The sequence below is a fragment of the Malurus melanocephalus genome, unplaced genomic scaffold (genome assembly GCF_030028575.1).
Source record: "Malurus melanocephalus ecotype Western Australia unplaced genomic scaffold, MMel_1.1 scaffold_63, whole genome shotgun sequence".
NCBI lineage: Eukaryota > Metazoa > Chordata > Aves > Passeriformes > Maluridae > Malurus > Malurus melanocephalus.
Genome location: NW_026623295.1, coordinates 371721 through 387190, shown reverse-complemented (window position 1 = coordinate 387190; position 15470 = coordinate 371721). Strand labels below are relative to the sequence as shown.

The following is a 15470-nucleotide window of genomic DNA, read 5'->3' as shown; positions in this document are numbered from 1 at the left end:
TGCAGATGTTTAGCCCCAACTCTAATATCTACTAAAGGAGGCCTGGTGTGGAATTTCTTGGAGGGAGATGTAAATTCAATTTCCAAAGCAAAAGTCCAATGGCACAACCAAATACTACTTGCAACACAGTGCCGCTAGGCAGGTATGCAAAAGTCTTCCCAAGAATTTTTCCCAGGAATTTTTACCTAAAAAAAKACTAAACCAGAAAATACTAGCACAATCTCCAGCATTTCCTATTAACATAAGCTAGCTAGTAGTATGAGAGATTTGAGTAATTCTTTGAGCCAAAGGCAACCCCAGAGTGACCTACAGGGGAAAGCAAACATCACAATATCCATGGTTCAAAAGAAAACTTCAGCTGACTCCTTATGAAGTTTCCATATTGCAAGGGTGGTGGAAAAAGTCATGGTATGCCTACACAGTGAATAAAATTGCCCAGGAAACCTTTAACTTGGCCTGAGACATATTTGTAAATGCCACAGTACTTTTTCTTCTCTGATTTGTTCATGCCACATGTACTGTGAGCCCTTCTTTCACATTAGAAATATCTTGGTCATGTATCTCATTTTAGGAAGCATTAAAATGTTGTTATCTGTCTCAGAGACAGGGAAACACAAATTAAATTCCACTGGACCAGAGGACAAAGAAAAGCAAGAAACTAAAGCTAACCTTGGAGTGGTGTTCCCCACTTCTKTAACAGAAATTACCATGGTAAAACAGCCAAAGAGAAAAGACGGCACATGATATCAAAAAGATGTGGAGAGATCAAATACATTTCAGTGCTATTTCAAGCTTTATTTCTTTCATGTTGTATTTTTCTAAGAACAGATTTAAAAGATAGTGTCTACAATACGCATTCTTTTTTCTTGAGTGTCTTCTGTTGAGTACAACAGTAAAATAATTTCACAAGACTTCCACCAAAACAMACAAACAAAACCCCAGCAACATTTCTCCTTTACTTCCCAAAAGAAAACTCTCTACCTGCTTCTTTAGATTGTCTCTGAAATGTTTTTTTTTCTGGGTACAGAGCAGCAAGTAAACACAGATATTACTGCAGTTTCTGCAGTCACTCATGTCTTCCTTTCCTGAGATAGTGAAGACTGGGATAATTACATTCTGCAAGAGGCAAAACGATTTACAAAAAAAAAATGACACATATTCTTATTAAAAATTAAATAGGACTTTTATAATCAGCTGTTTGAAATATGTGTGCATGAATAATGACAGCTAGAAACCAGTCTCTGCAGATTGCTCATGAAGTGGGTGTGCCGCTGAAGTCAGGGTGAGAAAAGAATCACAATAAAGAAGCAGTTTCTTGAAGCTTTTATGAGGTCATTTTGCCTCGGCCGATAAAAGTAAATATTTCTGCAGTACCCTGTAACAAGAGAGAGAAAACAGAATTAAAAATTATCTTTTACAGGAAAAACAAAATTCAAAGTCAACTTCTCGGGGATTACGTCCACTGGAAAATAAAGTCTTCCTTTTCTTCCAACAGGTTTTAGCTTTTAATTATGTAAAGCCTTCACAAAGGGATTTCTATCTTTTTGTAAATTTAATTCACAAAATGTCTTAATTATCTGCAGACATATTAATAACTCTTTGAACAATATATTCATGCAGCAGGCTGAAATGTGTTTTCAGAACAGCAGTAAAATAAGCACACCCATCCCTATTTCTTGTACAGTTCATATGTAAATATATTACTGGTATTGTAGATATTGGGAAAACCAACAAAATCCAATGCATTGAACTCCTTCAGCTGCCCACAGTTTATAAAACCTAATAGAACTATGGACTGCAAAAAAACAGCCATTTCTGCCCCTCCAGGGATTTGCCTTTATCTATACCTTGTCATTTCTTTAGTGAATTTGAGTAAAATTTTAATAACAATTTTGCTCCACATAAAACTGAAAAGACAACTCATAGGAGGCCAACAATATTATTTTGGTACTTCTTCAGAATACAGCCCTGCTGCAAAAGTATTAAAATAACTGTTTGAGTAGTAAATAATGAAGAAAGTCAATGCCACAAACACACAGAGTTGGAATGCATTTATTTTAAGATACCTTCTCATATTGTTTCAAAATTAAACTATATTAGTTGTCATAATGAAATGTCAAATTTGAAGCTAAATTAATACTGACATCGGTACTAAAAAGAACAAATTCATTATTGTTATCTTTTTCCTCTTTCATTCCAAGTAGTTTGATTCCTGGATAAAAGCAAAAAAATGCATTAATACAGTACAATGCGCAATGTACAGTACAATCACACACTTATGAAAGGAATTGTGGTTATCTAGTTGTGTGCAGCTTTCTTGATTATTTGAAGTCCTTTTGAAACTCCACTTAAAATAACAAGCAAACCCTTCTGCAATATTCCAGTTCTAGCAAGAAACATCTTTTATTTGAACTCGATATGAATAGCAGGGTGTATTGACTCAAGAGATAAGCATACACTGCTTTTGATGGAAAAAAATCTAGAAGTGTTTCAAGTATCTTCAGATATTTCAATCCTTTCTTAACCTCACACAATTTGAAAGAGTCTGAAGTTTCTTCTGTTCCTGCCCAGATTGACACTATTCTCTTTTAGGATGACATTTTCAAAGGAAAGCATGATTGAGCTCAAAATCAAGACAGGCAAAACACATCTGCATATGAGGTTTGACAGCCTTGCCAGAGGTAAATCATTAAACTGAGCTACAGCCTGCCCAGACCTACTCATCTGAAGTCCCTTTATTGATACTGATACTTCTGCTATGTAGTTTCTATATTTTCTGCCAGGAAAGACAAGCATGTTACTGTCAATAAAAATTAAAAAAAGAAAAACAAAACAAAACAAAACAAAACAAACAAAAAAAGAAACAGTTTTAGGAAACAAATTAATTTTCATGTCAACTCAGATTCTACACAGACTAACCAAGTTAAAGCTAAGTTAGCAAATCACATTATTCATTAAAACAAACGTAACCATTGTGGATTGCATTTTGGAACCTTCTACACAAATATTCTTTTCTCAATTTTCCCATGTTAAGTAAAACCTTTTTTTCTGTGCTGGGAAACCAGCATTTTCAGTGCAACTTGATCTGTCTGAAAGTTTATTAAAGACTGATTGTTTACAGAAACCTGTGGCATGCATGCTGGCCTTGTGACTTTAGAACCCTTAGAGCTGTGGCTCTTTTTGCTGTGCAACAGTAAACTTCAACTGGTCACAAATTGCATAAATCAAGTGCTGGTTGAGACTCCAAAGAAACTTTCCCATGGGTCATGCTACAAGAACTAAACAAAGTGCAAACCCACAAACCATGTTTATTTAAAATAGTTTTATCCATAAATCATGTTTCCTCAAAACAAATTTGTCCAGCATCTTATTGAGTTCCTGCTCTGCACATGGGAAAGGAAGAGAATGGGGTTTCCTGTCCCACTGCACCTGTGTATGCAGGGCATAGTTGCTTTCCACAGCAAATTTTTAGAATTATGCATCCACTGAAAGAGCAGAGTCAGCATCCGAGGGAGCATTTCTCATTCTTATGCGTCATGCTGGGTCTAATGGAGATGTGAAACAGGAAGATGTAATATGTCGCCTTGCCTTCTAAGTTCTGAGTCTGCTGTGGCTCACAGTTTCAGCAAGACAACTTGTATTTAATTAAGGAAGAGCAGACCTTTAAATTTCATATGCTCTCAATGTGACTTCTCCCCATTAACAGAATAGACAAAAGGGTACTTGACCATTTCCCATTTTCATTAAAAAGTCAACAAGGTCTCTGTTAGAGGTTTGCCATGCATCAGCTTTTGGGCTCTGCAAATCCCTACATACTTGGAAATGGGCAAATCTCATGAGGGAGTGAATATAAAAACGTGCAACTGTTATACAGTTATTCTTTTGTAACAACAGAAGTCTTTTTCTATTTAAATAAAACTGATCATTTGTTCCATAACAGTGAATAAATACTGCCTCAATTCCAAGTCCCAGCTGAGTAATGATTAAATTAGGAAGAAATTTTTTACTGTGAGGGTGGTGAGACATTGGCACAGGTTGCCCAGAGAAGCTGTGGATGCCCCATTCATGGCAGTGTTTCAGGTCAGGCTGGATGGAGCTTTCAGCACTCTGGTCTAGTGAAAGRTGTCCCCRCCCATGTCAGGGAGGTTGGAACGGGATGGTCTTTAAGGTCCCTTCCAACCCATCCATTCTATGATTCCATTATATTATCTTATTTAYTAAATGTTGATATTGAAAGGAGAACTGTTATTTTCTTACCCTCCTGTCCTAAAAAGTTTATCCTTACATCAGAGACAAAGGCAGTGCAAAGGGCATTAACATCTTCTTGATAACATACAGCAAGACTTGGGGCTTTCTCAAGGGTGCAGTAGCTCACAGACAGAAGTGGAACTTCATTATGTTGTTTTCCCATTAAAGAGGGAAACTACATAACCACCCAGAGAGTGCCCTGGCATTTATAATCAAAAAGGCAGAAAAAATTACATTCATGAAGATCCTTCTTGATATAACAGCTTATAAATATTCCTAATAAAACACAAAATGCCTGGAGGGCATTTGAATTAATGAAAACTCATTTCCTATTGCTTAGGGGACAATTGGACAAGGTAACTGCTCTCCTGCCCTCTGCCCAGACACACACGGTATATTCAGCCTCCTCTCCTTTTCTCCATGTCTTCTGTGCTATCCATGTCCCTCTCCGAATCCCTCAGCCCCCAGGAAATCAGCGCAGAGCTGCAGCTGCTCTGGAGCTGTGCACACACTGATCTTCCAGAGGGCTGCAGTCAAACAATGCAGAGAATGCACCACCCCTCAGAGTGGGCACTGTTTTAGGCTGTCTCCTATGCTAGTCMCTGCTTTTCACAAAACACACAAATCTAATTATCTCTGAGACTTATAATCCCTTTCAAATTCGGCTGAGATTGGCCAGCAGCTGGAAAACCTTATTACATGCAGGCAGACAGAGTGATTGTACAAACTTCATTTCTTCAGGAAACCAGGCTAATAGTACTAACAGTGAAAAACAGAGTAGGTACATCAACAACAGGACACAACGTTCAGTTTGTGTTAAGTGTGAAGCAGTTGTAACTGTGAAGGGTTCAAACAGGAGAAAAACAACAAGAGGGAAAGAGAACAAATAATTCCTCTTCAGTGCCACCGCACAGATGGAGCAGGCTCAAAAATTACCTTCAGGTCTTTACTTTGGGAACGTTTTTAACTTCTTTTAATCTTAGTATATAGTCTGACCYGTTTCAGTTAGCTCCCTTGTAATGTAAAATGCCAGGCTGCAGACTGCATGACTTGTAAGCCCTGCCTGGAGTTCAGTTCTTTTTGTTTAAATCTCAAGGGAGAGGAGAAAAATCTTGGTATAATCAAAGACACTGAAATTTCTGCCTCCAGCCTCTCTTTTGAGAGTATATTTTTCTTTCTTGTACTTGTTACTAATACTCATTTTTTAATTCCTATCCATTATGACATGTTCTTTTATAGTTTAATCTTTTCCTGCTCTGTTTAGTCTTCAAATCTCACATTATAACATAAAGGAAAAATGGATCTAGAATCACCCAACAGAAGGCAGGCTCCTCGGGAGTCATTAAGTAAATAACTGAGTATGAGATTTATCACTTCTACACATGGGTTTTCACTGCATTTGTGTTGATACACTCTTTGAATATATATATATATATATATATATATATATACATATATATATAAAAACCCCTCACATGAATTAGCTGCACACATCCCAGAGTCATCTGCTTTTACAACTGTGCTTGGGCTGAGAGCACTCATTTGGTGGCACCAACACCACACTGGGAAAGAGGGCACCTGCACCTGCACCATTTTGGTGGCTGAAGGCAAACCCCTGCCACYTCTKCAGTCAGTGGCAAGGTTTCCAGGGGTGACAGCAGCTGCTCTTATGGAGGTGCTCGAGTCAGATATTGGGGATCTCAGCTGTGTCACACATTTCCTTTGGAGTTTTTCAGGAAACAGTACAGAAATGGGGATAAAAGAAACAAAGTACCCTTGTTGCCTTTGTTAACCAGGCACCATCCAATAGAGTTTACCTCTTGCCCTTCACTAGGTGAAGATGGCTCTGTCCTACCTGCAGTCTCTATCTCTGTTATCTGCAGACGTGCCATACTTCAGGACATGGCTCAGGCCAGCCAYACACTGTGCTCCCTTACTCACACACTTTAACCAGCCTGGACAACTGTAGCTTGACTTCCAGCAACTTTTGGACTGCGTGATATGTGTTTGAGATCAGAAAAACTTCTAATGTCTGCTCACAGATCTCACGGGACGTTGAGCTGGCATGTCCAGTCTCCTCTCACCAAGACCAAGAACCAGSTCAAGGTTCCTAAACTCAGGGGTTGCCCCAAGCTTGTAATGATAAAGACACCCTTTTCCACTTCCAGTATATAGAAAATTTCAGTAGCAAGAGGCTTTTTAACTTGACTTTGGAGATGCTTGAAGCAAATTCTTCCTGGTATTCATTGGCCAACATACACATCCTCACCAACTTTTATGTTTTACCAACTAAACACGTTTCTCTACGCTGTCACATACACTAAATTCTCTTAGACTCTCATTATTTTGCTTCTCAGTCTTCCTAACTCTTCCATTTTTATGCTATGGTCCTTTCACCAACAGAATTTCAACCTAATGGAAAATTTCATGATGGAGAATACACAAAATTTTACTTATTTTACACTGAAGAGTGCAATTCTAAACAACAGTCACATTAATGTCTCATTGGGACAGTTGGAAAAATTAATGGATATTTAATAGACTACAGTCAAGGTATTTTTTTCCAAAGAGACCTTACAAATACTGATTTTAAATCAGATGTAGTTGAGCCTTTTTGTCATAATTTTTTATAGGTAAAAAATTATCAGCTAGACAGGGAAAGGTACATAGATATATCGATATATATAGATATATATATATAGATATAGATATATATATATAGATATATAGATATATAGATATTTAGATAGATAGATAGATAGATAGATAGATAGATAGATAGATAGATAGATAAAGAGATAAAGAGATAGATATGAGACTTTCCCCCTCTGATTTCAATATCATATTAAAATATTTACAGCATATCCAAGCATCTTTCATTTTAAACTTTTCAAAAAATACCTAGTGATTTTAAAAAATACCAAGTTCAGACCTTGTTCTGAACTTAAGGAAGTACCTTGGATGTGGCTCCTTGMAGTGAGTACCTTGCTTGCAAGGCCACTGAGTGCTGCTGCAGAGCAGCTGTTCCTCCCTCCTCCTATYTGAACAGCTTATATTTAAGGCATGATTTCTTCTTGAAAGGTACTGAGGGCAGCCAGCCAGGGCTGTAAGTTCTGTCAGGCAGGCTAAACACACACAGACACACAACAGTGTCTGCAGAAAAATTCAACGTTTAAACAATCTCACCGCTTCCACATTCTGCACCCAAAAACTTACCAAGGTGCCATTATTGAGGTAGTCCAGTATATTCAGGTTGGTTGATGTTATTAGGTTGTGTTTTGTTCTGGAGGCGGTCCAGGAATGCATTATTTACCCTTAAAGTACAATAAAAAAATGAATAATGACTGAAGGCAGCTGAGAAGTTCACAAACTATTGAAATTTAACATTCTGTGAGTRGCTTTCCCTTTCCCTCTATTCAGTGCCCATCTTCTTATATTTTTCAAGCCTGTGCTGCAAACCATGGGCAAGCATGAGATTAGTGGATTTAATTTTCAATTCACCAGATGCATCCTTTTGCTGTCATCAGCCTGTTGTGATTAAAAGGCAAACCTTGGTTATTGTGCAAAATGCACCAAAACTCTCCATAGAAAGATGACCTGCATACCACCACCCACCGTTTTAGGGAGTCTACCTATTTTGACAATTCACCTTAGGTAATCTTTCAGCCTTCAGTGCACAAGGAAAGTTTCTAGAAGTACTGATTTCCTAATAAAAATGGAAAAMCCCACTTAAACTTGTAACTAATAAAGAGACAATTTATGCAGCTGGCAACTTTCTCTACCATCCAGCCCTGAAATTTTAGCATTTTCTTGGACTGCTCTATCAGTCTGGAAAGCATGGGCAAATACAGACACAGCTCTGCCCTATCTCTTTTAAATATTTTCAGACTGGGATTATTCAGCCTGGAGAAGAGAAGGCTCTGGGGTGACCTTACAGCAGCCTTTCAGTACCTMAARSRSGCTACAAGAGAGCTGGAGAGGGACTTTTTACAAGGGCATACAGTGGTAAGGGGCAAGGGGGAATGGCTTTACGTTGAAAGCAGGTAGAATTAGATTGGATATTAGGAAGAAGTTCTTCTGTTATGAGGGTGTTGAGGCACTGGCACAGGTTGCCCAGAGAAGCTGTTGATGCTCCATCCCYGGCAATGTTCAAGGCCAGGCTGGATGAGYCTCWGASCAACCCGGTCTAATGGAAGGTGTCCCTGCCCATGGAAGGGGAGTTGGAACAAGGGGATCTTTAAGGTCCCTTCCAACCCAAATCATTCTATGATTCTATGATTCCATGGAAAACTGTTTCTTTTCCCCCTCGATTACTGCTTAGGACTGACATACATCCTTAGACATGACTGTTGTTTTAATGTTTTACAATGCTAGTGGTAAGAATGAGATACAAAGCAAAATAGTGGGTTATTTCTGTCTAGGGATATGAGATGGACTGAATCAAAAATCCTTCATTAACTTCTAATTATTTGAATGTCTTCGGTAAAGAAAAAAAAATAAATGAAAGCAGTCTGAAGAGTAGTTGCCCACAGAAGTATTTTTTTTTAATATTTCCCTAATGATATAGAAAAAAAAAGAAAATATGTTTTTACTTTTGAGCCTGAGCATTGTTTCTTTTACCAACAGAAAACAAAGCTAAAAATAAAGCTGTGTTTCAGGATAATGAAAAGTCAGTTAAATGACAAAGTGTAAAATGAGAACCACTGAATACAGAAAGGTCACTGCAGTGGGGCACAGCCTGGGGTTCAAAGAAATGCAGCTGCAGAAGGCCTGGCTGCACTGCAGGTTCCATCTGAATCAATACCAAATCCCAGGTTTAGCTCTGTCTGTTAACCTCTGACACAGTTAACCACAAGATGTGGCATGGACAAAGCAGACCATTCTAAAATAAATAAAAATTAAATAGACACATATATGGATACATACATACATATATAGATATGTAGATTCATATATAGATACACAGATAAAGTGTGTCCCAGCTGAAGCTACTGTATTAGTAGTTATCCACTATTAATAGATTCTATTAATAGTGGATAACTATTAATAGATTCTACTCCATGCTGTATCCTATGCTGATAGGATAAGTAAAGTGGAAAAGGCTTTCTGTGTCATACTGCATTACAGTGAGCAGTTGTAACGATGGATATTAGTGGCTCATTTGAAAGCAAAGCTAAACTACAGATGATGCAGGGATCCTCACTGCATGCAAGAGTCTTCTAAAGCATGACTGCTTGCAATTTTCAGACCATTTCTAGGTGGGAATTCAATTTGAGTGTATTCTGCATTTTTTGCATCATACCTCCTCTGTTCATTTTGATGTGCTCTTGTCCTGGCTTCCTCTTTCTCCYTTTGTTTTAATTCCATTAATTCAGCCTGGGAATGATAAAAGTGAAAAACAAACAAATAAACAAACAAACTTACTTTTAATTAACTTACTTATGCTGCAAACCCTACTAATTCCACATGATGTTAACCTCACTTAGAGCCGGAACTTCTCTCAGCAGCATTTTATTTATGTGACAGCACAATGTTAAAAACTGAGCTGGTTTTTCTATTCAGTATGTGGGTAATTTTTGTTTATGCCTTAAAATGTGGGAACTTATAGGATTCAGACATTTAGAGTCCTGCATTTAAAGGGTTTGCCAGACACCAGTCTGCTTCCCCTTGTCCCAACACACAGGTTTGAATTTCTCTGCGGGTCCTAGGGGGCCCACAGCCAAAGCCAGGGGCAGACACAGCTGTCATGTCCATAGGGTAAGAAGGAGATGTCCTTCACTTCCTGCCTCTATAAAGCACAGGGAGAAGATGAGATCCGGGGTATGTGATGTGGTGTGTCACCTCCAACTCCCTGGGGCTCCCACCAGGGTGAGGAGGCCAAATGGTACTTGTTGGTGTGGAGGAATCATATTCAGTTTCCCAGCATTGCAGCAGACCATCATCCTTATGCAACATTAAGGTATTTAAACAGTGTAAAAGTGTCGTGGTTTGAACTGTGCCCACGACGTTCCCTCCTTTCCCCTCCACCGGAGAGGGAGAAGGGAGAGCAAAAACCCAATTAACACGAAAATTTATGGCTTTGAGATAAACATAATTGGAAGAAAGATACCTATGTACTCCACAAAAAGAGTCAGACAGGCTGCATAACTTAAGTTGCAAGATAGATTTATTACTACACACTACTAAGAATGGCACTGGGTGAAAAAACAAAGATAGGGATATTTACAAAGAGAAGAAAAAATAAAATGTACATTTTAAGACACCTGTTACACTTTCCCAGGGACCCATCTCTTTTTCCAAGTTCCCCCATCTTCACCCCTCCCATGTTGTCCCTCACACACAGGGGGGCAGGAGAATGAAAGTCTAACACAGATCAAAACACTCAGCTGTTGTCCAAGCGTTGTAGGATACAACATTCTTACAGCTCCAGCTGTGGGATGTGTCCTTTTCCGAGAAACAGTCAGTGAAAAACTGCTAATAGCAGAAAGGAACTTCTTTACCTCACAGGAGAAAAGAAATGAAATGTCCTTCAAAGCCCATGTTGTTTTTTTCAGCGACGTGAGTCCGATTATCACAAACCTCCTGGCAGAACACAAAACACAGCTTCTTCTACATTCAAAACTTCGTGGGGGGAGCAAACCTCTTCTCTATTTCTTGGCTTCATAATCAAAAACAGTCTGGTCCTCAAAAGGCCAGGGTGTTTTCCTCACAGCAAGGTCGCTTTACTTCTCTATACAGGTCTCTCTCAATATGATGGAAATAGTCTTTTTTCCAAGAACAACTTATCTCCTCCAGCTTGTCCGAGAACCACAGCAAGGGCACAGCTTCTCCTTACGGTTCTGTGATCTTGAGTCTCCATTTTTCTTCTTACATCTCCTCACCCTCCTGCTCTGTTTTTTTTCCAGTGCAAGATACTAAAACTACATGCTATCAATTAACCTAAACATGGCGGCCGCADCTATCTTGTTTTGGATTCCTTCTTAAATACTACAAAATACGTCATCACAGAGGTGTAACTATCCTGTGTAATTGGCCCAGGCCTGATGGTCAGCCTGTCCATCAACCTCAGAACCAATGATGGGTTGGCTCTGAAACACAGGATGGGGGGCAGGTCTCCCTTTGCTGGAGAAGAAGAAGAAGGAGACACCCCTAGGACTTCTCACAGCAGCCATCTTTGTGGTTTCTTGATCCCCATCCCCCACCACCAAAAATTGGACCAAGCAAAACCATGACAAAARGGGAATTCTTTTCAGAGGAGAGTTTCCTCATGCAATTTGAACCAGAACTGTGAAGGAAACAGAGTTTGTATGACTCTGGTCTGTGTGTGTGTGCTTGTTTGTCTAGCTCTTGCTGCCTGCAACACACCCAAGAATTGAAGTTGCAGATCTTACTGCATAGGAAATTTTGCTTGCAGGACAAGGGAGAAGGGATAGGAACAGACCCATCTTTCATATTTTCCATAGCAACTGCACAGTGGTAGGAATAGAGACTAAAATAAAATGATGTGGTTAGATAAAAGCTTCAATAACTGAATAGAGCCACGAGACTTTTTTTAAAAAATCAATTTAAGTGGAACATTAAGTAAAAACTATGCAATAAATGTATGGAGAAAATCAATAACTGAGAATGTGTTGTGTATCAATATTTGTCTAGCTCTAAAAGAAGAAACAGGATTAAGAAATAAAAAAGCCAACCTCAATTTTCACTATTTTAAATAACTATTCAACCTGAAAATTAAAACTCAGTATCTGACTTTCCAATATGCCGACTCCTCTCTCGGAGTAATGTTCTGAAATATATTGTGTGTATATGATGCAGTGCTCAAAGTGTACTGAAAATTTCTAAATCAAGCAATACATACTAAAACCTGTTCTGAAGAAAAAAAGGGAACTGACAATACCTACACGTTTTATTGCTACACTGTGCTAGGAGGTACACACAAGACAGAATTCACAATTACTTTAATAAATATTAGTCTGAAGTTGAAACGAGCCAACATATATCTGAGGGACAATTATTGGAGCCCTTAAAATACACATTATTTACTGTAGGTTTGTAAGTAGTGCATTACTCTGCACCATAGGTAGCAGTAACTGCAAAGGCAAGGAGACCTTGTAACCACACAGCAAACAAGAATAGGCTTAGAAACAGCAACACCTCCTTAGAAACCCATGGAAATTGCTAAAGAGTTTACAGCTCTACACAAGTCCCTTTAACCAAGCTCATGAATTAGGGGTGTGCTAATTTATATGTGTAGTTATTTTCTTTTTGGAAGGATCCACATACCGATTACAACAGGTAACAGCTTTGCACCCATCAGGATTGGCTTTCAAAACTTTTTACTCTCTATAGGATCTGGGATGGGACAGTAATTAAGAACATCCCTTTTGCCCCTCCTTTTGTTTCCWGTACCACAGTTGTTAGAATACTGTGAAATGAGGACACACGAGGGGATGAGTAACTTCTCCAGCTCTAGAAGAAACCCACTACTAAATTCTGCTGCTGGGGAAGTAGCTTAACATTAATTTGGATATTAGTAACAGCAGAGTCACAGCAAGTGGCTCAGTATTTGCTCATGTGTTTTCAAATGATTTGCTGACACAATTTTCAAGTGCTGCCCTCCCTGTACTTTCAGTCAGACCTTGAGCCAAGACAGGTAACTGAGCACAGTGCCATCACCTTTGTARATGAACTCGATATGGACACGGTGCCCAAACCTATACAGATGAACTGCACACTTCAGGCAGTGCAGGATGCATATGCAGAATATGGAGTTCAAGTCACAGTCATGGCATGCCTGCTTTTTAGACAATTCAGAACTCTTTAGTTAGGTGGTCAGCAAGGGCACYGAAAGGCATACTCTAATTAACAACAAATATGGCCATTTCCACACTCCCATTKGAAAAATCAGGGCTCATGGTCCTCAAGGTTCTAGGAAGAGGCAATTTGGAGAGATCAACCTTAATACCTTAGTGAGACTACTTCTGCGTTTAWGAGAGTAAACTGGTTTCCTTTAGCCTGTGAAATCAGTTGCCATGGTCAAAAAACCCCTCAGCACAATTATTCAAATGGAGAGGTGAAAAGGAGCTCAYTTTCCAGATGCACACAGCCTTGARCGCAAAAGATAATTGTCCTGTCCCTATTCAAATTTTACAGCTTGACTCATCTCTCTTACAATATTTGAAAACAGCAACTGAATCACTTTGCTAAAGAGAAGCTCTGTGCATAGGCTACAAGTAATCAATGTATTTAATTGGTTTCACAGCATGCAAAAATGATACAATATGCAAACTGTTAATGTATAATTACCTTTCTCTGTTGTTCTTGCTTCATTTCCTCTAATCTTCTGTTTTCATCCTCTCGAAGAGCTTGCTTATAAGCATGGCTTCTTTTCTATTGTTCAGTAGAAAATAAAAATTTGTTGGTATGGTGAGAGGGGGGCCAATTTCCCAGACCTTACTCTCAAATTGTTATATGGGTAATTAACAGAAATKGTTGAATGATTCCAGTTCCTTAAGAAACAGATCAATCTTAAGACTAGAATTTAAACAAGAAGTGGCCTAAAACCTCTCAGTCATTTGGTTTGCTTGAATGTCCACCTTCACATCACACACATATAGCCACAGAAAGTGCTATTCTGTGTTCCAGTGACAACCATAAAGATATCCCAAGCAGTCAGAAATATATTGGGATATATGATAGTGAGATATATGAGATGAGGCATTCTGGGAAGAAAGAAAAGTAATGAAAATATTACCAAGAGAAAAAAGCAGAATGGAGGGCTTGTAACATAGGGGAATACAGAATTATTTGTGGAGGTCATGCAACAGAGGAGATGAAAGATCAAATCTGCTATTATTTGTGGGATATCAAGACAACCTCAAACCTGAACTACACATTATGAATCATGCAATAATTGTGCAATAGGTTTTCCTTACAATAACTAACCCTGATGTTTCATAAGTTGTATGGCAAAAAGCCAAACTTCAATTAGGGTCTTACAGCATCCTTAGGCTATTTTACACCAGAACTTCTATCGTAAAGTCTTTGAGCAGTCACATAGTGTAGCACACTAAATAACGAGCCAGTATCATTTAATACCAGAATTGTGCAGGTTTGACTTTAGTGAGGAATTTGTTACAGGTCCACCGAATATTCCCCAAAATTGATATATGTATGCAGAATGACACCATTAAAACAACAGACACATAATTTGCTAAAAAGACTGAATAGAGAAAGCAATTATTAATAGCTCAATTTTGAGCTGGGAGAAGTTGTTACATGTGTCCAGAGAGACTCATTCTGGGTCCGATATTATTCATTACTCTTTGTAATGGCTTGGAGAATTGTGTGGAGAGTATGTTAATCAAGTTGGAAGACAATAAAAATCTACACAGGATTGGTCACACTTTGAAAGACAGGATTAAAATTAATTATGAGCTTGATTAAATAAGCAGGCCAAAAAAGTCATYAATGACAGAGTCACTCAAAAGAAGTCAAATTTGTTCATGGGCGTGAAGTAACATTTGGCAAGGATAGTTGATCTCGGTGTGCTAAATTAGTATCACTATCCAAGAAACGATGTGAGGGAAAAAACCTTGATCTGTAACACATTGTCCCAAACTGTTTTCAGAACAAGAATTTCAAATTTAAAAAATCACATGTATTGTGACATGTGTATGTGTATGCCCCTTTTAGCATGCACATCCTAAGCTTATCCCACTTCACGGTTTCAAATGCATTGCTCCTGAATCTTTTAATTACTCCAGACAAAGGACACATTCAAGGTAACATCCAAATTAGAGTCCTAGTTTTCCTACTGGTTTAGCATTTTGGTCCATGCCAAGTTTATTTAGATAAGAACTCCCKGGTTATGTGTTTCAGGTTCCTCACACAGAGCACACAGACTCTGTCTGTAGACTGGATCTCGCCCAAGCTGGTTGAGTAGACTTTGCTAACTGTATTACTGCATTATAAACAAACTATTATTTGATTCACAAAGCCATAGAAATGCAGCCACGCAAGACAGGTATAGTATCAGTATTAATGTACGGTTCAGATAAATGATGTATTTTATCTGTGRAGTGGAATATGAGCTCTGGGATGTGATTTGGCATAACTACTGAGTAACCTGTCAAAACATGGAATAAGAAAGCCCCACTTAAGTAGGTGGAGCAGGTGGCCAAGGCTGCAAGTCAGAACTGTACRACTGAAAGAGTTCA

At 38.6% G+C, this 15470-nt stretch overlaps 1 protein-coding gene across 3 annotated transcripts in view; it reads right to left on the bottom strand.

Moving 5' to 3' along the window:
• Window positions 1-785: 785 nt before the first annotated feature.
• EPSTI1 (epithelial stromal interaction 1) overlaps window positions 786-15470 on the bottom strand; it is a 50381-nt gene continuing 35696 nt past the window's right edge. For all 3 annotated transcript variants that reach the window (XM_057366313.1, XM_057366312.1, XM_057366314.1), the window contains 4 exons: window positions 13558-13641; window positions 9551-9624; window positions 7465-7562; window positions 786-1375 (listed from right to left, as the gene is read on the bottom strand). In XM_057366313.1, the coding sequence (XP_057222296.1) occupies window positions 7475-7562; window positions 9551-9624; window positions 13558-13641 (246 nt within the window). In that variant the 3' untranslated portion in view covers window positions 786-1375; window positions 7465-7474. The remainder of the gene's footprint in view (window positions 1376-7464; window positions 7563-9550; window positions 9625-13557; window positions 13642-15470) is intronic.